At 38.5% G+C, this 20030-nt stretch overlaps 1 protein-coding gene across 3 annotated transcripts; it reads left to right on the top strand.

Annotated features, from left to right (window-relative positions):
- The first annotated feature begins 4937 nt into the window (after positions 1-4937).
- Positions 4938-19647, top strand: slc35b3 (solute carrier family 35 member B3). 3 transcript variants are annotated; one of them, XM_047348950.1, is made up of 10 exons: positions 4938-5056; positions 7283-7519; positions 7660-7781; positions 8965-9119; positions 10183-10290; positions 11632-11696; positions 13795-13887; positions 14129-14240; positions 17083-17152; positions 18627-19647. In XM_047348950.1, the coding sequence occupies exons 1-10, from the start codon at positions 5039-5041 to the stop codon at positions 18775-18777; spliced, it is 1131 nt and encodes a 376-aa protein (XP_047204906.1). In that variant the 5' UTR covers positions 4938-5038; the 3' UTR covers positions 18778-19647. The 3 variants fall into 3 exon arrangements, with proteins under 3 accessions (XP_047204906.1, XP_047204905.1, XP_047204907.1); XM_047348949.1 differs by having other exon boundaries at positions 11599-11696; XM_047348951.1 differs by lacking the exon at positions 4938-5056 and adding an exon at positions 5236-5477 and having other exon boundaries at positions 11599-11696.
- The last annotated feature ends 383 nt before the right edge of the window (positions 19648-20030 follow it).

Raw genomic sequence — 20030 nt, 5'->3', positions numbered from 1 at the left:
CTTTTGAAATGATCCACGGCTGGAGCTTTCTATGATACAGACAGTGATTAACCAATATTGGGACGGGTGATTTTTAAGGGCAGCATGATTACAAGAGTTGAAATGTATTTTCTGGGAAAGGAGATTAAAGAAAGAACAAACAAATGTCATCACTGTCACACTTTTTTGGTGACAGAAACTTCAGAGGGAAACACTTAAGAAGTCTGTCAGTGACTAAAATAAGTTATTGTTTTTTTCTGCTTTTAAAGGCTGTTGGTGATATAACGTTTTGCAGTAAGATTTGTTTTTTAAGAACAATAATTAAAAGCAATAAAATTATTTTTCCACACATCTTGCCTTTGGAAGTCATTATTTAATATAAGAGAGGAAGTGATGTCCCACCGTGTGTGTAGGCCATCTCACCAATGAAGACAAACTTATTGCATAGCTGACATTTTAAACTGTCTTTAGTATCTTGTATTAGTGATTAGGACATGAAGCATGGTTAGCATTACCAACTATTCCCTAGAGAACATAGACCCTTACATTAAGATTTCCAAAAGGTTGCCAACATTTTCATAACAGTCAGAGGTTAAAGGCTCAAAAGAAGAAAACCGAGCAATTTTGCTGTAATATGTTCAGCCTTAGGTGTATGAATGAGTGTGTGCATGGTTGTCTGTGTGTTGCCCTGCGATGGACTGGCAACCTGTCCAGGGTGTACCCCGCCTCTCGCCCATAGACTGCTGGAGATAGGCACCAGCTTCCCCACAACCCACTATGGAATAAGCGGTAGAAAATGACTAACTGACTGACTGACTGACTATGTTCAGCCTTACTGTTATCTGCTGAAATCTGCTCCAGGTCTATTCGCCACTTCGTCGATTAATCAGTACCAAGGAGGGTACTGACTGATATCAAATGGCAGATGGATCCTTTTTGTTCCTGATTGTTTTAATGGGGTGACAAGGACCACATAACCACCTGCCAAAAGCTATTGTTCGGTAGTAGCAGCTTAAATGAAGAGCCTTCATAATAAAAACTCCTTTTTCAATACAGATACCTACCTGTTTTTTACCTTTTCAGACGTGATTTTTTGAAAAACCTCATTGATATTGATAATACCTAACTTTGATTCTGTCTGCTTCCGCACCAAGGAGTGTTGTGGTCAGTATGACCCAAAAGCACATAGGTAAGTTGTGCTTATGATTGGAAAAAAGATCAGATTTTTGAATTTCTGACTAGCTACCCCCCAGTCATAGACGGACAAACGGAAAAAAAAAAAAAAATCAGATCACCAGCCAGTTGTGCTGTGCATCTATATTCAAAAATGATTTTTAAAAAACTATGTTGGTTTTGAAAAAAGAGAAAGGTCATGTGATGACAACTGTTAATTAGTTATCAATCGAAATGTTCAAATCTAAATCATGAATGTGTTCAGGCCTTTGGCCTAGTTGCCTGGTTATAGAATAAAAACACATTATAAGTTGCATTCTCATACAAGGCTGTTGAAAATCCAATAATGTCCTTCCTGATCTGTTCTCCAGGAGGCCAGAACTGGATCCAGAGTTTACTGGTTCAAAAGTCATCTCCCTTCATCTCTTATTTCCTCTATCCCTCTTTCTCTACTTTATTTCTCTTTTTTCCTCTTTCTCTACTTTATTTCTCTTTTTTTCCCTGTCTGCTTTATTTATTGAAGGTCCGGTAGCATGCTCAAAAGTCATTACCCACACATATGTACGTTTTTGAATAATCAATAAATAATTATTTTATTATTTAATAGGGCGGTATGGAAAAGGGAAATGAGTTTTATTACATAAATCTGTCATGTATGATGAATGGCTGCACTTGTAAAGCTGGACAAGGCGGAAGAAAATGTGGTCCGACAAGTCCGAGCCTCTACTGTGCACTGCTGAGCACTTTCCCCATGAAAGGTTGTAAATATGAAAATGTTGTCTCTTTGGGACTGTCAGTTGGAGTGCACAGGGCATTTGGGGAAAAGAGGGCTGTAAATTCAGAGAGATTAATTAACCAATGCATTTGCCATTCAGCCCTGCATCCTTTTTTGTATATTGCGACCCGTGAGCTGAGAGGTGAGAGCCCTGGCTGCAGTAAGTCCACGGAGTCTGGACGGCTCATTCCAAATGAGTTATTAAGAGAATTTTTTGAATAGATGGAAAAATTGTAGCCAGGCCATTTAGTGTCATAAAGGCTGGGTTGGCGAGGCAGCAGGGGCCTCCCAGGGACAGGAGGCAATACCATTACAATCAAATCTGAGATGGAAGAGGGATTGAGCTGTCCATTCTGAATTTTTATATTGTCGGAGGGCCGGGAAGGAAATAATGCCATCCTGGAGTGTATTAACCTCTGGCTGGGGAGAGAGGACGGGGGAGCGTGAGAGTGAGCGAAAAACGAAGGCAGGCAGAAGGAGCGATTTGAGACTGGACAACGTGGAGAGGGGAGGACTAGTGAAGGGAGGAGGGAAACGAATGGGCCAGACAGAGTTTCATGCCTTATAGTGGGGAAGCCAAAGAGGGAGCGGCAGGGATATGAGATGGCCAAGAAACAGGGAAGCAATGGAGAACTCTGAGAAAGAATTAATGTAATAAGGGGAGTGGGAGAGCGAAAGTGTAATGGGAAGGAAAGCTCAAAAGCATGCGAAAGCTGGGTGAAGACAGAGGAGAGCTGGCATGAAAAAAAAGAAGACTTAAGGTGAAACAAGGAGGAAGCCTTGAAGTATTGTGGGAATGAAAGGAAAACAGCACCCAATGTTGAATCAAGACAAAAACAACTTGTTTTAGGCAATAGAAAGGCATCACATGAGTTGAGGGCACCTTGCAGGACATTTTAATTCACAACTCACACTAAAATAAGATTTTTTTTCCAAATGAATTCAGTGGCTCGAGAGCATTTCAATACAAAAATGTACTAAAGTGCAGTAAAAAAAGGCAATAACTTGCTACTTTGGCTGTTTGACCTATTTTTCCTTTGTCTCATAAAGGCAATAAAAAGTGCGTATTGTTAGGCATAACCGCTGGACCACATACTGTAATTGGTCATGTAAAGAAGCCTATTTGAGAGTGACATGTGTCAATAATGACTTTTGGTAATGAGAGATTTATGTATTGTGTTTTGCAGTACTTTTACTATCACTTTAATGCAACAAATATTACAAAACATTGTGATACATTTTCAAGTCTATAAAACTTGAGAAATATTTAGGTCTATAATTCTGAGTTCTACCAATTAACACTATAATGATTCAGTTATTTAGCAAATATTAGCAGGAAAACTGCATTGAAGGTATCAAAAAACGGAGTGATCAATATGCAACAGTAATACAACAATGGACGATGGTCTGTCAGAGGCTTCTTCTGATCAGCTGCAATAAAAGACTGCTACAGGAGATCCAGCCCAAAGCCATCCCCATCTATAATGACTCTTCGAAGAAACCTGTATAATGAATGCTCCTCCAACATCAAATTTGCCTTTGGGATTAGTATAGATGTTTGTATTTATTGAACTGAACAGAATGACAAGTTCCAATAATAATAATTGCTGCATTACATAAGAAAAATGAATCATCATAACATGCGAGCATTAAGTTTAAAACTGTTTTGTATTTAGGACATTTTTGTTGTGTTTTTTACAGCGTATAAAAGGTTTAGTGTTTTTTCATGGGGTATCAATTTGCTGAAATGAAAATTTAGAGAAGCCAGAAGTGGAAAACGCCTCCCACACCACTCCACTGACTACCTTATAGTAGTAGATAATGAAGACACACAATTTTGTGTGAGCAAGTATAATGGTGCAGTAACTAATAATTTGAAAACTGAGGAAAAATATAATCCCTGCCATTTGTTATGAGTTGTTCTTATGAGCTGTTCAGATCTGGTGAAAACTGTCATATCTAGACCAGAGAAGTATAATCTTAAAGATGAAAAGTTCAACTTGTCTTTAAACACATCCTCTGTGCATTCAGGAAAACTGCCATTACAGCCGTAAAACGTAAACTTTGTTTAAAATTTGCCAACCACATTAAGAAACGGCTCCTAAAAGTTAAGTAAAACCTACAAAAATATTCAAATAAGGAAACCCAGAGTGTTTTGGGAGGTTATGACAACTGTTGTATTAATTTTGCCCGTGTCACAATGATAATTCTTTCAGACTGGGTGGCTTGTACTCTTTCCGGTTCAGTAAGGTTTAAAACATACACCTAGAGGGGAAAAAAAGGTATGGAACAGATACACACAGACAACACCACTCAAATGCTATGAGAAAATGAGCCCTAAAGACAGGATAGAAAAAGTTGCTTTGGTGCTGTTATTGTTTCGATAAAAGAAGATACAATATAACTTAATTCAAATGGTGTCAGCTTGTAAAATAATGGCATTATGCAGGTGCAGCTACATCAATTTGATCATAAATAAACCTAATTTATTTCAGTAATTTAATTTAAAATGTCAAACTGGTTCATTATATAGATTTATTACACATTACATTATACATTTTCTTCCACTTTTTTACATGCTTTTAACTTGTGGCTTACACTCCATGTGGAGAATGTTTAGCTGCTGGAAAACGGTTAGTCAGCAGTAATCACGATTGTGTAGCCCATGACTTGGCTATAAAATATAATGCCCGTATTGAAACTCTAAAAAAAAATCAAACAAACTTTGGGGCTTCCATTTGAAACACAATGATCCAAAAAGAAAGCTTGAAATATATTATTCCATGTGTATTGAATCAATAGTATCGTACATGCATGTCACTTTTTGACTGAATCACATAAAAAAAAAAAAAACGTCTCCATGTTATTCTGATTAATTTAGTTGTATCTGTATTTATTTTACAGATTTATGTAGCGTATGGTGACGGAAGTATATAGTTAGTTGTTTGCAAACCGCCATAAAAAAAAAAAAAAGAAAAAAAAGAAAGAAAGAAGTATATGGCTGCAGGAAAAGCAGCCATATGCAGCCGGATCTACCGGATACTCCGGTATTTGCTTTTTAGTGTTTCCATTAGTGCTGAAACAGGACACAGCGACAGTCGTCAGGTTCACATGGATTCTGCTAAAGAGGTAAGCCCACGTTAAGCAACCTGACTGTTTAAACTGTTTATAAATATATTTAATAAACAACTTTTTTCTTTTATTTGTCTACATAAACACGGGTTTTTTTATAACTAAAAGCAAATTGAAACTTTTTCTGCAATTCTCTGCACCTGCACCAGCGCGTCTCTATCGACCAATAGCTTTCGAGTTCAGAGTTCGGCGGAAGTTGTTGGCTGCTCCTGCCCCTGTAGCCAGTTCTTGTAGCCTTTAGCAGGCTAACACGTTTGCCTGCACATTTTTGACGGCTTGTCACTGGGAAATCAAATCATGAAACGCTCTAGGCTTCATAAAAGATGAAGACAGTACGTCCAGGGGAATGATTTTCACAAACATTGCCTCTGAAAAGGAGGAAAGGCACGTTTAAAGATTCCCGGAAGTGCTGTTGAAGGTAACCAATTTGCTTTTAAAGCTAACTTGGCCGGCAACGAAGAGCGAGAATTAAAGTGATTCGTTGATAGTAATGCCTGTTATAAGATAAGACAAAGGGTGCAAATATTGCCCATAATTAAATTTGTAATTTATCAGTTGACATCCTTTATTTTGATCAGTCAGGGATGTTGTAGCCCATCCAGCATTGTCTGTCTGCAGGTATACCTTATTAAGAAAGCGTAAATGTTTCTTTACGTGTCAGTTAAGTTAAACATGCATACAACTTGGTCAACTTTAAGAAGAACATGTTTATGAGAAAGAATTGATCATTCTTGAATGATTTGTTAGAACCTGGCCGGAGAGATTCAAACAAATACAAAGTAACGAGGCTGTAACATGAATTTACTTCTTAGAGTTGTGGCTGAAACATACTGTTTTTACTGCATCAGGCGCAGATGCTGGAAAATGCTCCAACAATTCATCTTCTGATGTACTATTTTAAAGTCTTTAGTAACCTCAGTATCAACAGTGCTTTGCAAATTATCTCTGTTGTCTTAGGTGATAACCAAATGAGGCTAATCACTGATTAAATGAAACATAAAGTTATGACAACAATCATTTCTTTAAACATGTTTCGTCTTTCCGTTATTAATAAAATTTTGTGCATTTTGCTTAATGAATTGGTAGTTAAAATTTAGCCCTCTATCAACACAATTAGTTTTAATTAGTTCAACTCCTTTAGCTGTTAAACTCTTAATCAGGGCTTGTTTTAAGTGATTGGTAACAGAGATCGGCAGTTATCGTACTGTTTATTATGACAATGATAAACTCAACAGTATGACGTTTGCAGAACATCCGAAAACTAAAAGCAATGCTAAAATTGTTTACTATTTTCACAATTTTTCTTTCACTGATGGTTTCCTGAGAGCAGCAATAAAGATAAAGATATAATTAGTCTGTTTTGTGCTGTTAAAATGGCACTGCTTAATTTAACGGGTGTCCTTAAGTGGCCGATTTGATGATCTGTAAATTGTTCCTTGTTCCTTGTTGATTTGCTTAGTTCATTTTTTCTAAGAGCTGTTTTTGTGTTTGTGGAGCTCTCGAATGCATCAACATGCAGTCCCATCCATTCATTTTGTGGCCGAAACAGACTGCAATGGGTTTTTAAATGCTTGTTATCACTTTTATGGGAATCAAAGTAAATACAGTGAAATAAGGTGATGATGTTTCACATCCACTGTGTTATGTCAGCCACACCCTCAGCAGGCTTTCAGACCATGCATTTTATTTTGTTGCTCTGGGTTTTCCGTAACAATCTAAGTGCTTTTTCAGTGTACAATGACTTTGATAGTGAAAGAGAGACTGTGTTGACTGCTGCAGCTCCTGGTTTGTCTGTGCCATGTGACCTGCTCTGCATGGTTCTCAGATACCCTCAGACGGCTGTTCATGGAGATTAGTTAGGCATCTGAAACACTGACCTTCAAAGCAAAGCGCTAGGTTTATCCAGTAGGAGAACAATGTTTTTTTTAAGTATTTTTTTTTTTCTAGAACAGCACTGAAATAAGAGTCAAATTATTGTAGTGTTATTTTAATGCATATGCATGGCACTGATCAGGTTGGCACTTGCTAAAATGAAATGTCTATTCTTAAATGATTCAGCACCGGGGGCAAGAATCCTGATTGGTAGATGCTTATATGAAGCTATGATTTATCACAGAAATAAATGTTCCTACATTCACGTTGTGAAGATGTACCTCTATAACATCTATCTGTTGCTGTTTAAAACTTTATTTTGCGGCTAACTGTGTTTTTATGTTCCCACAGACTTCAGCTGCCACAGACACAATGAGCGCCAAGTATGGCCTGGTGGGTTACAACAGTTCCCGGAAGCACATCTCGATCTCCATTCCGTCCTCCACAGAGGTGATGTCGCCTCACATAAAGTCTGTGGAGGAGCTGAGGGTTCTGGGAATCAACCTCAGCAACTTAAGTGCCCCAACACAGTTCTTCATCTGTGTGGCTGGAGTCTTCCTCTTTTATCTTGTGTATGGATATTTGCAGGTAACACGAGTGAAAGAGAAGGAAACTAATGTGCTATAAAATCCATGCCTGCTGTTGTTTAGTCTTGGATATTTGTGTCTAAATGTGTTCTGATTTATTCTGGTATTGTTCTTCGTTTCTGTATTTGTCCTTCCTCATAGGAGTTAATATTTTCTGTGGAAGGATTCAGACCTTTTGGTTGGTACCTCACTTTGGTGCAGTTTGGCTTTTATTCCGTGTTTGGACTCGTCGAGCTTCAGTTCACGCAAGACAAACGCAGAAGGTACCCATACGTTTGATGATTTGATTTAGGAGTTTTCTTAGGCCCCTTTCACACAAACACAGATATTCAGCACAGCGGAGATTTTCTGCTGCTTTTGCACCGCCTGTTCGCATGCAAAGGGGTTTTTTGGGTATAACAACAGAGAATTTTAAACATAACAAAGTATTTTTGAATTGAATTGAATCATGGTTTGGCATTTATTAAAACACACCGATTAAGTTAATGTTTCTCTCTCAAACTGTTATCTAGTGACCATATCAGTCTCATCTATTTTGAGCTCAGAGATGGCAGTGTTTCACTCTTGACACCATTCGTCTGTGTTTGAGATTCTTGTTTTGAATAAAAGGACATGCTTCTTGAGTTATTGCCCTGTTGCATTCACAGAGTAGACAAGGACTTCTTCTTTGGCAGGCTGACGTATGCAGACATAACCAATAATAAAGTCTCTACTTTAAAATCATTTTTGATGCAGCCTATTGGGTAGAAAAAAGAAATGCTAACAGATTGACAGACAAGATAGGAATGATTTTAAAAGCAGTGTTACCAAGACTGGCTATTGATGATGAAGTTGGCGTGTTATTTGAAGCTTCCCACTGTGTTTTCGTTTTTTTGTTTTTTTTTAAGGAAACAAAACTACATTTTATGATCACTAGTTCAAAATTTAACATTTAACCAACTGATCAAATCCGAACTGGTTGGTTCTGCTCTGAACAAAGATTTGTTGAAACACAGTTTGAGTTTTAAAAACACACAAATTACCCAGGTAAAAAAAATGTCCCACATTTTTAAATTCCAGCAGTTTCTATGGAAGATGAGCTTTTGTGTATGTCCAACATTGCTTTCTAAACTAGAAACCAGAGCAACAGTGGAGATATTTTTATAGGATCTTCCACATGCCTTGCTTTTCTCTGACTATGTCACCATTTAACTGTTTTGAGAGGTTCTGCACACTAGCACTGCTTTACAAATCCTCCGGATTTTCTTTTTCTCTTAATTTATTTGTTACTGTTAACACCTTCTACTGGTACATCATAGGTATATCTTAAGGTTTTCTCTTGGACTTCTGAAAATGAGATTCTTTAACATAAAAAAAAAAAAAACAACAGTTTAGAACATTTTCTGTGGTATTGAAGCTGGGATCCTAATCAGTCTCTTTTTCATTGTCTTTCTCATTCTTCTCTAGGATACCAGGGAAGACCTATATGATGATTGCATTTCTAACAGTGGGAACTATGGGACTATCCAATACCTCTTTAGGCTACTTGAACTACCCTACCCAGGTCATCTTCAAGTGCTGTAAACTCATCCCAGTCATGATCGGAGGAGTTTTTATACAAGGTTAGCTGATCTTAGTCATGTTTTTAATCTTATACCTACTCTTTGAAGTTTTTTCTTGGTGTCACAGAAGAGCTCCGACATAAATCAGAGTTTTTCCGAATGAATACATTTTTTGTCCTATTTATCTTTTGAATAAAGAATAGTTAAAGATGTGAAATTATGGAAAATTTCAGCTAGTTGGACAGGATCTCAATAATTGCATTTGTTGCTTTTTAGGTTTTTTATGCTTAATTTTTTTTAAACTATTATCGTTTAGGGTAAACATAAAAATAGGCTTTTTTCATCCTTAAAACCACAACATAAATAAGCGTAAATATAAATAACCTTATTTCACAAGTATATATTTGACATAAAACAATTTGACTGCAATCAGTCAAGACAGGTTAGACTTTAAAAGAGGGACACTTTCCACCTCACTCCAATGATCACAGGTATCTTTTGAAGTATCTAATCACCTTTCAACTTTCAGTCTGCGGTACTAGTATTGGCCGTATCAAGGTTCTATGTCCTGAACGTCAATGAGCTTAGTGCTCCTCACACCCCCCTCCCCCCGTTTCCCTCACCTCTCTCTTTCGAAGAGTAGATGTGAGGACCACGGTCCCTCAAGGGTAGAGTGAAAAACATTTGTTAACTTGGAATGCAAGAAGGCAAGAGAGTGGAAGAGAAGGATGTGGGTGAATGATGGGAGGGGTTTTTGGGGTTGCATCTGATGTGAGGCCCTTCAAAGGCGAGTGGGGAATCAAAGCCGACCACGGCTAACCTGATGCTACGTCCTCTTGTCAACCTTAAGGCACCCATCCGTCAGTCTGTTTTCATCTTGTTGTTTTTCTCCCTTTCTTTCCTGTTTTAATGCATTTTGTTTTACATTGTTTTTTTGCATATCCTCAAAAACTTTGAATTGTATGAAATGCTTAGAAAAACAAAAAACTTTTTAGTTATGTTTTCACCTGGTTTAGGAAACTACAAAAAGTTTGAAAGTGTCAGTTATATTTTATAACACTTTTACCAGCGATCCGTGTATAATGTCAATGAGAATAATTTTTAACTTGTGTTTGTGTTCAAGGTAAACGATATAACTTGACTGATGTGTCTGCTGCTCTCTGTATGAGTCTGGGACTCATCTGGTTTACCCTAGCTGACAGCAAAGTAGCTCCAAACTTCAATGTGACAGGTAACTCCTTCAGGATCTACCTGCAGTCCTCAGTGGTTTTCAGTGAAAGGATCAAATGCCATCATTTTAGCCTACATAGAGTGGTGCTGTGTTGCCTCAAAACTGGGTTCACAGCTCTAACTTTTTGATAGGGTATTAACAATTGAAGTTCAACACTTGGGCTCTGTTTACACGACAACAGTCCATTGGAAACTAGATTTTTGTTTTTTCCCGTTCTACATGACAAAAGCGTCTACATAACGTTTAAAATTCAATCTCCATCACATGGCAACAGTAGAGACATGAAAATGGTGTAATTTCCCGCCACGTCACTAGTTAAAACATGAGTAAACACTTTCCGCTTACAAAACGGGGGAGAAAATTAGCACTTTGTTGGAGCACGATCGTTAGATTCAAAAAAGTCTCCAGCACAAGTTATTCCTCTGCGATCTGCAACTGTTGATGTTGATATCTTCGTCTTCTGTGGGTTCTCGACTGGTCAGAAGTTATTTTCTGCCCGTGCGCATTAATTTCTAATTTCACCTGATTTTCAGACTGCGCGTGAGACGGGGCTTTCCAATAAGATTACATTTTTACAGAGCTGCCCCCTTCTGAAAATACAAAAACAAATGCTATTTTCAGGTTCTTGTTTTCAGTTCTCAGTCACAGATGACTTACAGCACCAACACTAGCATTTAGTACCAATCAGTGCTTCGTAGAGCATGAATTTCATATTTATTCATTGATTTATCTTCTATACCGCCTATTCCATAGTGGGTCGCGGGGACCTCCAGCAGTCTATGGCGGGAGGCAGGATACATCCTGGACAGATCGCCAATCCATCACAGGGCAACACAGAACACGCTCATTCACACCTAAGGGCAATTTAGAGAAACCAATTAATGTAACAGGCATGTTTTTGGACTGTGGGAGGAAGAGTACCCAGAGAGAACCCACGCATGCACTTGGAGAACATGCAAACGCCATGCAGAAAGACCCCCGGCCGGGAATCGAACCCAGGACCTTTTTGTTGCGAAGCAACAGTGCTACCAACTGCGCTACCTTATAGCCTTGATGTATTTCACATTTAATGCTAATATGCAGGTTCTTTTGAGGTATTCAAAATTATTGGTTGTGTGGAAAGTCAGTACCTTCTGGTTCACTCCTGCTCTTTACATACGGCCATATGTAAGTTTGCCGCAGCTCTTCGCATGTGTTTCATTCTCCTTTTTATGTATGTTGTATAAAGTATGAATCAAACCCTTTTTTGCACCTTGACAGAACACATTTGTAGTAAATTTGTTTTTATTTTATTTTTTTGTTTTGCAGGTGTTATGCTCATCTCCCTGGCTCTGTGTGCAGATGCTGTCATTGGAAATGTGCAGGAAAAAGCCATGAAGCTCCACAACGGTTCCAACTCTGAAATGGTACATTTGTTTTTATATTACTAAAAAATAATGTATACAGATGTGGATACATTTGTTGGCACACGGTAAATATGAGTAAAAACCCTTAGAGTAAATGTGTCTTTTAATTACAGCTGCATAGTCTCATTCTGAAAATTTGATTTAGTAAGGAACCTTAACAAAATTACCTGTGGCAAAATTTTAGGTAATGATCCCTTGAAGATAAATGTAACAGGTGCTTTTTAAAAAGTCATACTTTTTTATGTTTAGAGTGTCTTACTTTCTGTGTCGGTGGGGTATAAATATGACGTGACATAGAGGTCCATTTCTTTTGCTCATTGGGCACTAAGCTGGATAAGGAGCTGGATTTATCTTGCCAATAAACACAGCAAGCAGGATGGTAGGGATGTCTAAACATTCTCCAACACTCACTGTTTTAGAACTGTAGTAAAGAGCAGAATATCGGGGGTCACCAAGAGCCCGTTTCTTAACAACAATTCAATGTCATCTACATGCCAGTTTGCTGTTAATATGTGCTTTCTTCAGATCAGGCTAAGATTGAGTTTTTTGAACACAAACAGTCTTGGTAAGTTTGGATGAAGATGAGAATCTGTGATCCTGTGAGCCTTTCTTTGTTCATCAAAGACTCTGGGATCTTGTGCTTAGTATTATGAACTCTTTGAAATAATGGATGATTATTGCATCTTTCACCATCACAAGCACAAAAATGGTTTGGCCACTGAAACAACTTCTGACTTTGAGTTCATGAAGCTGCTTCAGTAAAGTATTTAACAGACAAAGTGCTGCAGGCAGAGAGAGGAACATATGCAGCCTCAGTCTGACCTGCTCTAGGTCAGGCAGTCTCTCATCACTGTGACATAAAGAAACGGTACCGTGTCTGTCACCTGAGCAACACATCTGAAGCTGCAGGTATGGCCTGCCTTCATATCTGTGTCCTCTGCTCCAATGGCGCTAACAAAATGAGGAGTTTCTGTCAGAGACCTGCTGTATATCTTTGTTGAGGAAGTTTTACTTAGAACAGGTCTGACAGGTAACATTTGGAGGCTGGTAAACGTTAATGACTGCACTGTTTTTGTAACTTGCTCCAGTGTGACGTTACTGCCAGGCATGTCCTTACCGCCGCAGGTAGGATCTGGGCTGGAGGTGAGCGGTCATGAATGAAATGAATTTATTGCTGTAGGACCTCAATTGCTAAAGGAAGGTTCAGTCCATGAAGCTCAGATTTGAACATGTAAACCAGCCATAGCCTAAAATATGAACGATTTGGACCATCCAGCAGCTTGAAAAGCCAAAAGTCCCAAAATTTATATTTATACATGGGTACATTTTAATGAGATTATAACATAAAACAAAGTATTTAATAGCCTTTTGATTTGCAAGATCTCTGTCACTGTTGGTGTTATATGGCAGGAATAGCATGTAGAACCTGTTCTAAGGAGGAAGACTAAAACAAATCATGGTATGGAGCAGATAGGAGGGGGAAGAGGAGAGTAAGGGAAACGGTGGGAGGAGAAAGACGGAGATGTAATGCAGTATTAATAATGTCTTGGCGTGGATGGGACCCATCTAAGATTATGTTGTGTCGGGCTCAGGCAAGGCTGTCAGCTGGCATGGGTGATTTAAAGACTAACAGAAATAAGGGAGGACTGAGGACTCTGGGTAATGAAGAAAGATTGTGCAAGGAAGAATGGTCAAAGAGGCCTCTCTTTATATGCTCCAACCTTGGAACCCTATTCTATTGACAAGAGGCCTATACCTTATTGCATGCAGGGGTAGCAACAATTGTGTGACCAGTGATTTTTGAATAAAAAGAGTCATTCATAAAGCACCCCCCCCCCCCCAAATTGTTATGTGATATTATGCTATTTCAATTCTAAGATGAATGTATTTTTTGTACACACCTTTACCAGCGTTGTCAACAAATGAGTCTCTCTGTGTATTAAAATGAGAACATGTTGTCCTGTAGATTTGTTGACATGTCAGAGATAAATACAGGACATGTACCCCTGCTGACATTTATGTTTAGTGTTTCAACTGAAAGATGAAACTAACTCCTAGTGTGACATCACTGATTCATCGCTTAGCTCTGTGTTCACAGGTGCTGTACTCGTACTCCATCGGTTTCATCTACATACTGGGAGGCTTGCTCTGTGTGGGTGGGCTGGGACCAGCTGTGGCTTTCTGCTCAGAGGTGAATATCCTGTTAGACTATGCATATCCCTCCTTGTTACTGGGGTTGAGTATGTTTCTGTGTTTATTTTTCGGATAATCAAATAAAATCACGTGTATGTTCAATCTGATTATAAGTTTGTCTTGGTTTTCTTTGATTTATCTTTTGGAAATTGAAATGTTTCTGATTAATTTATTTTTTTTAAATAATAAATAATAGGAAAGCCTCTTTGTTAACTCAACACTTACGTTATTTGTTGCAGCATCCTGTTAAGACATACGGCTATGCCTTCTTCTTCTCTCTTACGGGTTATTTCGGGATCTCCTTTGTGCTAGCCTTAATCAAGCTGTTTGGAGCCCTTGTTGCAGTAACAGGTCAGAGACACAATAATAATAATAATAATATATATATATATATATAATGTTTTGTTTTTTTTCTGCCGTGCTAGATTTTTTTTTCCTCTGTTATTGCATTTCTAATGAGACAAAATATTGACCCATTTTTTAGTATATAGCAAAAAGCCACATAATTACAAATTCTATCAAACGTATACACACATCTGGTCAAATACCAGGTTTTTGTGGCTTAAAAAACATTAAATCATAATGATTGATTTAAATCAAAAAGGTGCGATAATGTTTAGGTAGAAATGCACACATTGTTGAGATTTGTTGTTGGTCTTGAGTACATTTTGATTCAATTTCAACATCTTCTGGTGTTCACACCTGCCATCAGGTATAGTAAATCTGATTAACTGGAGACAAAACTGACATGCCAATGTAGGATTTTCCAGAGGTTTACTAATTTGCAGCCTTTAGCTAAAGCCCTTCTTTCCAGAAAGGTTACAAACGATCTCATTGTGCAAAGGTATCAGAATTTGTGATTTTCATCTGAATTGTACAGGACATGACACGTTAACGGTGGAACAGCTTTTTACGTTACAACACAACTTCCAGTGAAGTTGGGACATTGTGTAAAACGTAAATAAATACAGAATTAAATGACTTGCAAATTCCGTTTAACCTATATGCAGTTGAATAATCTACAAAGACAAGATATTTAATGTTCAAACTGATACCCTTTATTGTTTTTTTACAAAATATTCACTCATTTTGAGTTTAATGCTTGCTAGACATTCTATAAAAGCCGGGACAGGGGCATGTTTACCACTGTATTACATCATCTTTCCTTTTAACAACACTCAATAAGCGTTTTGGAACTGAGGACAACATTCTGAGGTATCTGTTGTTGTATTTTGCGCTTCACAATGCACCACAGATTTTTCAATGGCAGACCGGTCTAGTACCGGCACTCTTACTACGAAGCCACGCTGTTGTAACATGTAGAGAATGTGGCCTGGCTTCGTCTTGCTGAAATAAGTAGGCACATCCCTGAAAAAGACGTTGCTTGGATGGCAGCATATGTTTCTCCAGAACCTGTATGTACCTTTCAGCATTAATGGTGCCCTGCCATGGCCACTAACACACCCCCATACTACAGAGGGGAGAACAAGTATTTGATACACTGCTGATTTTGCTGGTTTTCCCACTTGCAAAGCATGTAGAAGCCTTTCATTTTGATCATATGTACTCGTTTAACTGTGAGACAGAATCTAAACCAAACATCCAGAAAATCGCATTGTGTCACTTTTAAGTCATTAATTAGCATTTTATTGCATGACATAAGTATTTAATACATCAGAAAAACAAAACTTAATATTTGGAACCGAAACATTTGTTTGCAATTACAGATATCAGACGTTTCCTCTAGTTCTTGATGAGGTTTGCACACACTGCAGCAGGGATTCTGGACCACTCCTCCCCACAGATCTTCTCCAGATCCTTTAGGTTTCGGGTCTGTCGCAATACAGACATTCAGCTCCCTCCAAAGATTCTCGATTGGGTTCAAGTCTGGAGACCGGCTAGGCCAGTCCAGGACCTTGAGATGCTTCTTTCGGAGCCACTCATTTGTTGCCCTGGAAGTGAGCTTCAGGTCGTTGTCATGCTGGAAGATCCAGCGACAATTCATCTTCAATGCCCTTATTGAGGGAAGAAGGTTGTTGGCTAAGATTTCCTGATATGTGGCCCCATCCATCCTCCCCTCAATACGGTGCAGTCGTCCTGTCCCCTTTACAGAAAATCATCACCAAAGAATGATGTTTCCACCTCCATGCTTCATGGTAGGAATGGTGTTCTTGGGGTTGTTCTCATTGTTCTTCTGCCTCCAAACACAGAGAGTGGAGTTTAGACCTAAAAGCTGTATTTTTGTCTCATCAAATCACAGACCACATGACCTTCTCCCAATCCTCCTCTAGATCATCCAGATGGTCACTGGCAAACTCCAGATAAGCCTGGACATGTGCTGGCTTGAGCAGGGGGACCTTGGTGCGCTGCAGGATTTTAATCCATTGAGGCGTAGTGTGTTACTAATGCTCTTCTTTAAGACTGTGGTCCCAGCTCTCTTCACGTCATTGACTAGGTCCTGCCATGTACTTCTGGGCTGATCCCTCACCTTCCTCATGATCATTGATGCTCCCCGAGGTGAAATCTTGCATGGAGCCCCAGACCGAGGGAGATTAACCGTCATCCTGAACTTCTACTTTCTTATAATTGGGCCGACAGTTGTTGTCTTTACCAAGCTGCTTGGCTATTTTCCTGTAGTTCATCCCAGCCTTGTGCAGGTCTACTATTTTGTCATACAGCTCTCTGGTCTTGGACATTGTGGAGAAGCTGGAGTTTGTTTGATTGATTGAGTGTGTGGACAGGTGTCTATTCTACAGATAACAAGTTCAAACAGGTGCATTTAATAAAGGTAATAAGTGGAGAACAGCAGGGCTTCTTAAAGAAGAACTAACAGGCCTTAGAGAACTGGGATTCTAAAACAATCAGGATAGTGGTTTTCCTCTTTGACCCGGAGGACAGACGTCCATGATTTATAAAAACAATTTGAAATGTGGACTCATCGGACCATAGCACACATTTGTTTTACACAACGTCCCAACTTCCTTGGAATTGGGTTTGTATTTTTTTTATGCCACAAATCCTCTTTTTACTCAGCTCTGTACACTTTTGAGGGCCACTGTTTATGAAAAAATGAACGCTTATATAAACAACTGAAACTCGGGTTTGAAAGTAACTTGTGTTGAACTTTCACATACTTTTGTGATTTCACACAGAAATATAAAACCAGTCCTGCTGTTTGTTGGTTCTTTTACAGTGACCACTGGGAGAAAGGCCATGACCATCGTACTTTCCTTCATGTTCTTCACCAAACCGTTCACTTTTCAGTAAGTACCATCACTTTTTCACCTTTGGCACTTCTTGGTTTAAACTCCATAGTAGATGGTGTTGCCAGTGCCACTGATCTCTTCTTTGCTAGAGAAAAATTGCTTTGGCCTCCTTGACTTTCATCCCCTCACTTCAGATTTGGACTCCTACTTCTCCTCAGCTCCTTGTCCTTCACCCTTTACTCTCTGACTCTAGTTTTCTTCATACTTCTGGCGCTGCTTCTTTGTTATGACTTTTGACATGCATGTCTAGATATCTTAATACAAATATTTTGTGTAACCTGGCCAGACTCCTGCTTCTTGTTCTTTCTCTTGTGACTTTAGATGTTTGCTATTATTGTGTGAAGTTTTCTGCTTCCTTTACATTACTGGGAAAGTGTTGCATTTATTGCAGTTTTATTCCTGCACACCAACAGAAGATATAGTGCCAGTCAGAAGTTTGCTTACACTAATTATCAGAATAAATTTAACCTTGTATTGATGCTTTTGAACGTTTTCTTCTATAAATGTTAAACAGCAATTAAGTCCACAATTTTAACTATTGACTGTTGTGACTATTATATATTCTCCAATCCAAATAGTGTCAAAATACTGTTTATACAGGCTCAAATATATACGTGCATCCCATCTAATATCTAAATGTTACTAAGTAAGTTGAAGAGAAGCCACACAGTTTTTTTTTCTGTTTCCATTAACAAATATCTGGTATAGTTCTTGTTTGATCACTATTCTTACATGAAGATCTCATTGAAATTGGTTGGTTTTCAGGCTCATGTGCTGCTTTTAACGTTGTCTTAACATTTCTATTAGTCTTCAGGTCAGGGCCATTCTAGAAGCTTAATATTAGTCTGCTTTATCATATTCAGGACCGTTTATTTTTGTGTTTTTGATCACTGTCCTGTTGGAGCACCAAAATGTGCCAGAGTTTTAACTTTCTAGCATTTGATGTGTGGTGAAGTTAATGAATTAGATGGTAGTCCTACTCCTTCATTATTCCACCCAACCTTGTGCAATGCATCAGTCCTAGTAGAAGCAAACCCCCCTCAACATGATATTACCACCACCATGTCATTGACAGTTGGTACACTGTTCTTTAGTTTGTAAGTCTTTCCTTGACTTAAGCCCCACCCGTACCAACTCCCACCACCAAGGGACAATTAGTTGGGGTGTACGTGTATATTCTGTCTACCAGTAATTTTGACCCCATGTACATTGGAGAAATGTAGCTGTAAATCCAGAACTAAGGTTATTTGTTGTATCATCATTCCACCAAGGAAAAACTAGCAAAATTAATAGCAAATGAGTGTATATAAACATCTGATCAGCCCCACTGTATATGAAGAAAAACAATTACTCACTCATGAAGTTCTACTTTTAAGCAGGCACTCTTCATAAAAATGTATAACCATCATTTGCATCCTGTAAATATGATCTCTTTTCATCCTTACAATTTCGTTTGTCTTGCCTTTAACAGGTACATCTGGGGTGGCCTTCTGGTGATCTTTGGCATCTTCTTGAATGTTTACAGTAAAAACAAAGATAAAATGAAACTCCCTACAATTAAGGATGTCAGGAGCTGGCTGCTGATGAGAAAGAAAGTCAGATTTCTCTCACAAAATGTATAGGAGCGCCCCTACAAGTATGGTGAAGTCCTGCACAGGCAAACCGCTTCTGACCACTCAACGTTTAGCGTCGGCACGTGTTTTCCAGGGGATGAGCTGAACCATGTACCTGAGCAGCGGCGCTACACCACCATCAATATTGTGCCAAGGATGGGTATACAGGGTTTGACCTCCAATCAGCCTTACAAGCAGCTGACATGATTAAACTGTGGTTCGGGGAGTTGCTGGATTCCTTTTATATCTAATACCAGAACACTGCTGGTTAGCTGGAAGCACTGAATGGCAGCAAACTGAAGGAAGTATAAGAATGTTTTTTTTTTTTAAAGGTTCAGTGCCTGGTGGGGTCTTGTAAAGCAAGCTTTAGAGCCCCACAGAAACATTCCCTACATTGAGTGGAACTGTGAGGACTTATTAGATTCTCTAAAGGGAAGCCAGCTCCTTAGTTAACCAAATTGCACAGTTTTGCACTGGAATCAACTCAAACCCTTGAGTGGTTGGAAAAAAAACAAACTCTTGAAAGGAAGAAATACAGAGACGTGTGTCTATGTCTGTCATGTCTAAAATGATTCTCGCCCACCACGTATGACAAAGAACATAATAAAAATAATAAAATCCTATTTGCCGCCTGCATGTGCCAGGAAAACAGATAGAAATGATGTTCTAGCATCATACATTTCTTTCTAAAAGTGGTTCTCATACTTTGTGGGTAGTTTGAAAACAAAGTGGTCTTGTCATGTGATAAGCATTTTACATTCAACATAATTATTTGTACCGCTGTATAGCAACACTGTCAACTGCCATAATTTGTTCACCATATTTCTGAATGAAAGAGTACATCTCTTTTTACAATAAACTATGTATTTAGTAATTACAGTGATTTGTGTTTGTGTGGTTTGTCAGCCAAACCTTTCTCTCTCCCATTGCACCGCTTCAGAGAGGAGTTGAAATGTTGCCAAAATCTATCTGTGTGTGTTTATCCATCTAGTGGCCTAAGGCATGTTTGATTAGGAGTCCTGAAAAAAGGGATAGTGCTGCTAAACAGAAAATTAACAGCAGTCTTTTCTTTTTTGAAGCTTTTCTATTAATTTGTAGACATCTTTTTTTTAAGTGGTGTCAGTCACAGATTCACTAATTGAAAGTCTCTAAGTTGATGAATTTTTCTCAACAATTTTAACCGGTGATTAAAATGTTTTATGTGATACATTGGCATTAATTTGGTTACGGCATGTGATTACATGCTGATTTGCAGTCCTGCT

This window comes from Girardinichthys multiradiatus, chromosome 21 (genome assembly GCF_021462225.1).
Source record: "Girardinichthys multiradiatus isolate DD_20200921_A chromosome 21, DD_fGirMul_XY1, whole genome shotgun sequence".
NCBI lineage: Eukaryota > Metazoa > Chordata > Actinopteri > Cyprinodontiformes > Goodeidae > Girardinichthys > Girardinichthys multiradiatus.
This window is presented reverse-complemented; position numbering and strand designations above follow the sequence as displayed.

Excerpts from the sequence above, each read along its gene's own strand:
- slc35b3 (XM_047348949.1), top strand. Across the intron at positions 10,291-11,598 it reads TCCAAACTTCAATGTGACAG|GTGTTATGCTCATCTCCCTG; the intron begins GTAACTCCTTCA and ends TTTGTTTTGCAG. Across the intron at positions 11,697-13,794 it reads ACGGTTCCAACTCTGAAATG|GTGCTGTACTCGTACTCCAT; the intron begins GTACATTTGTTT and ends CTGTGTTCACAG.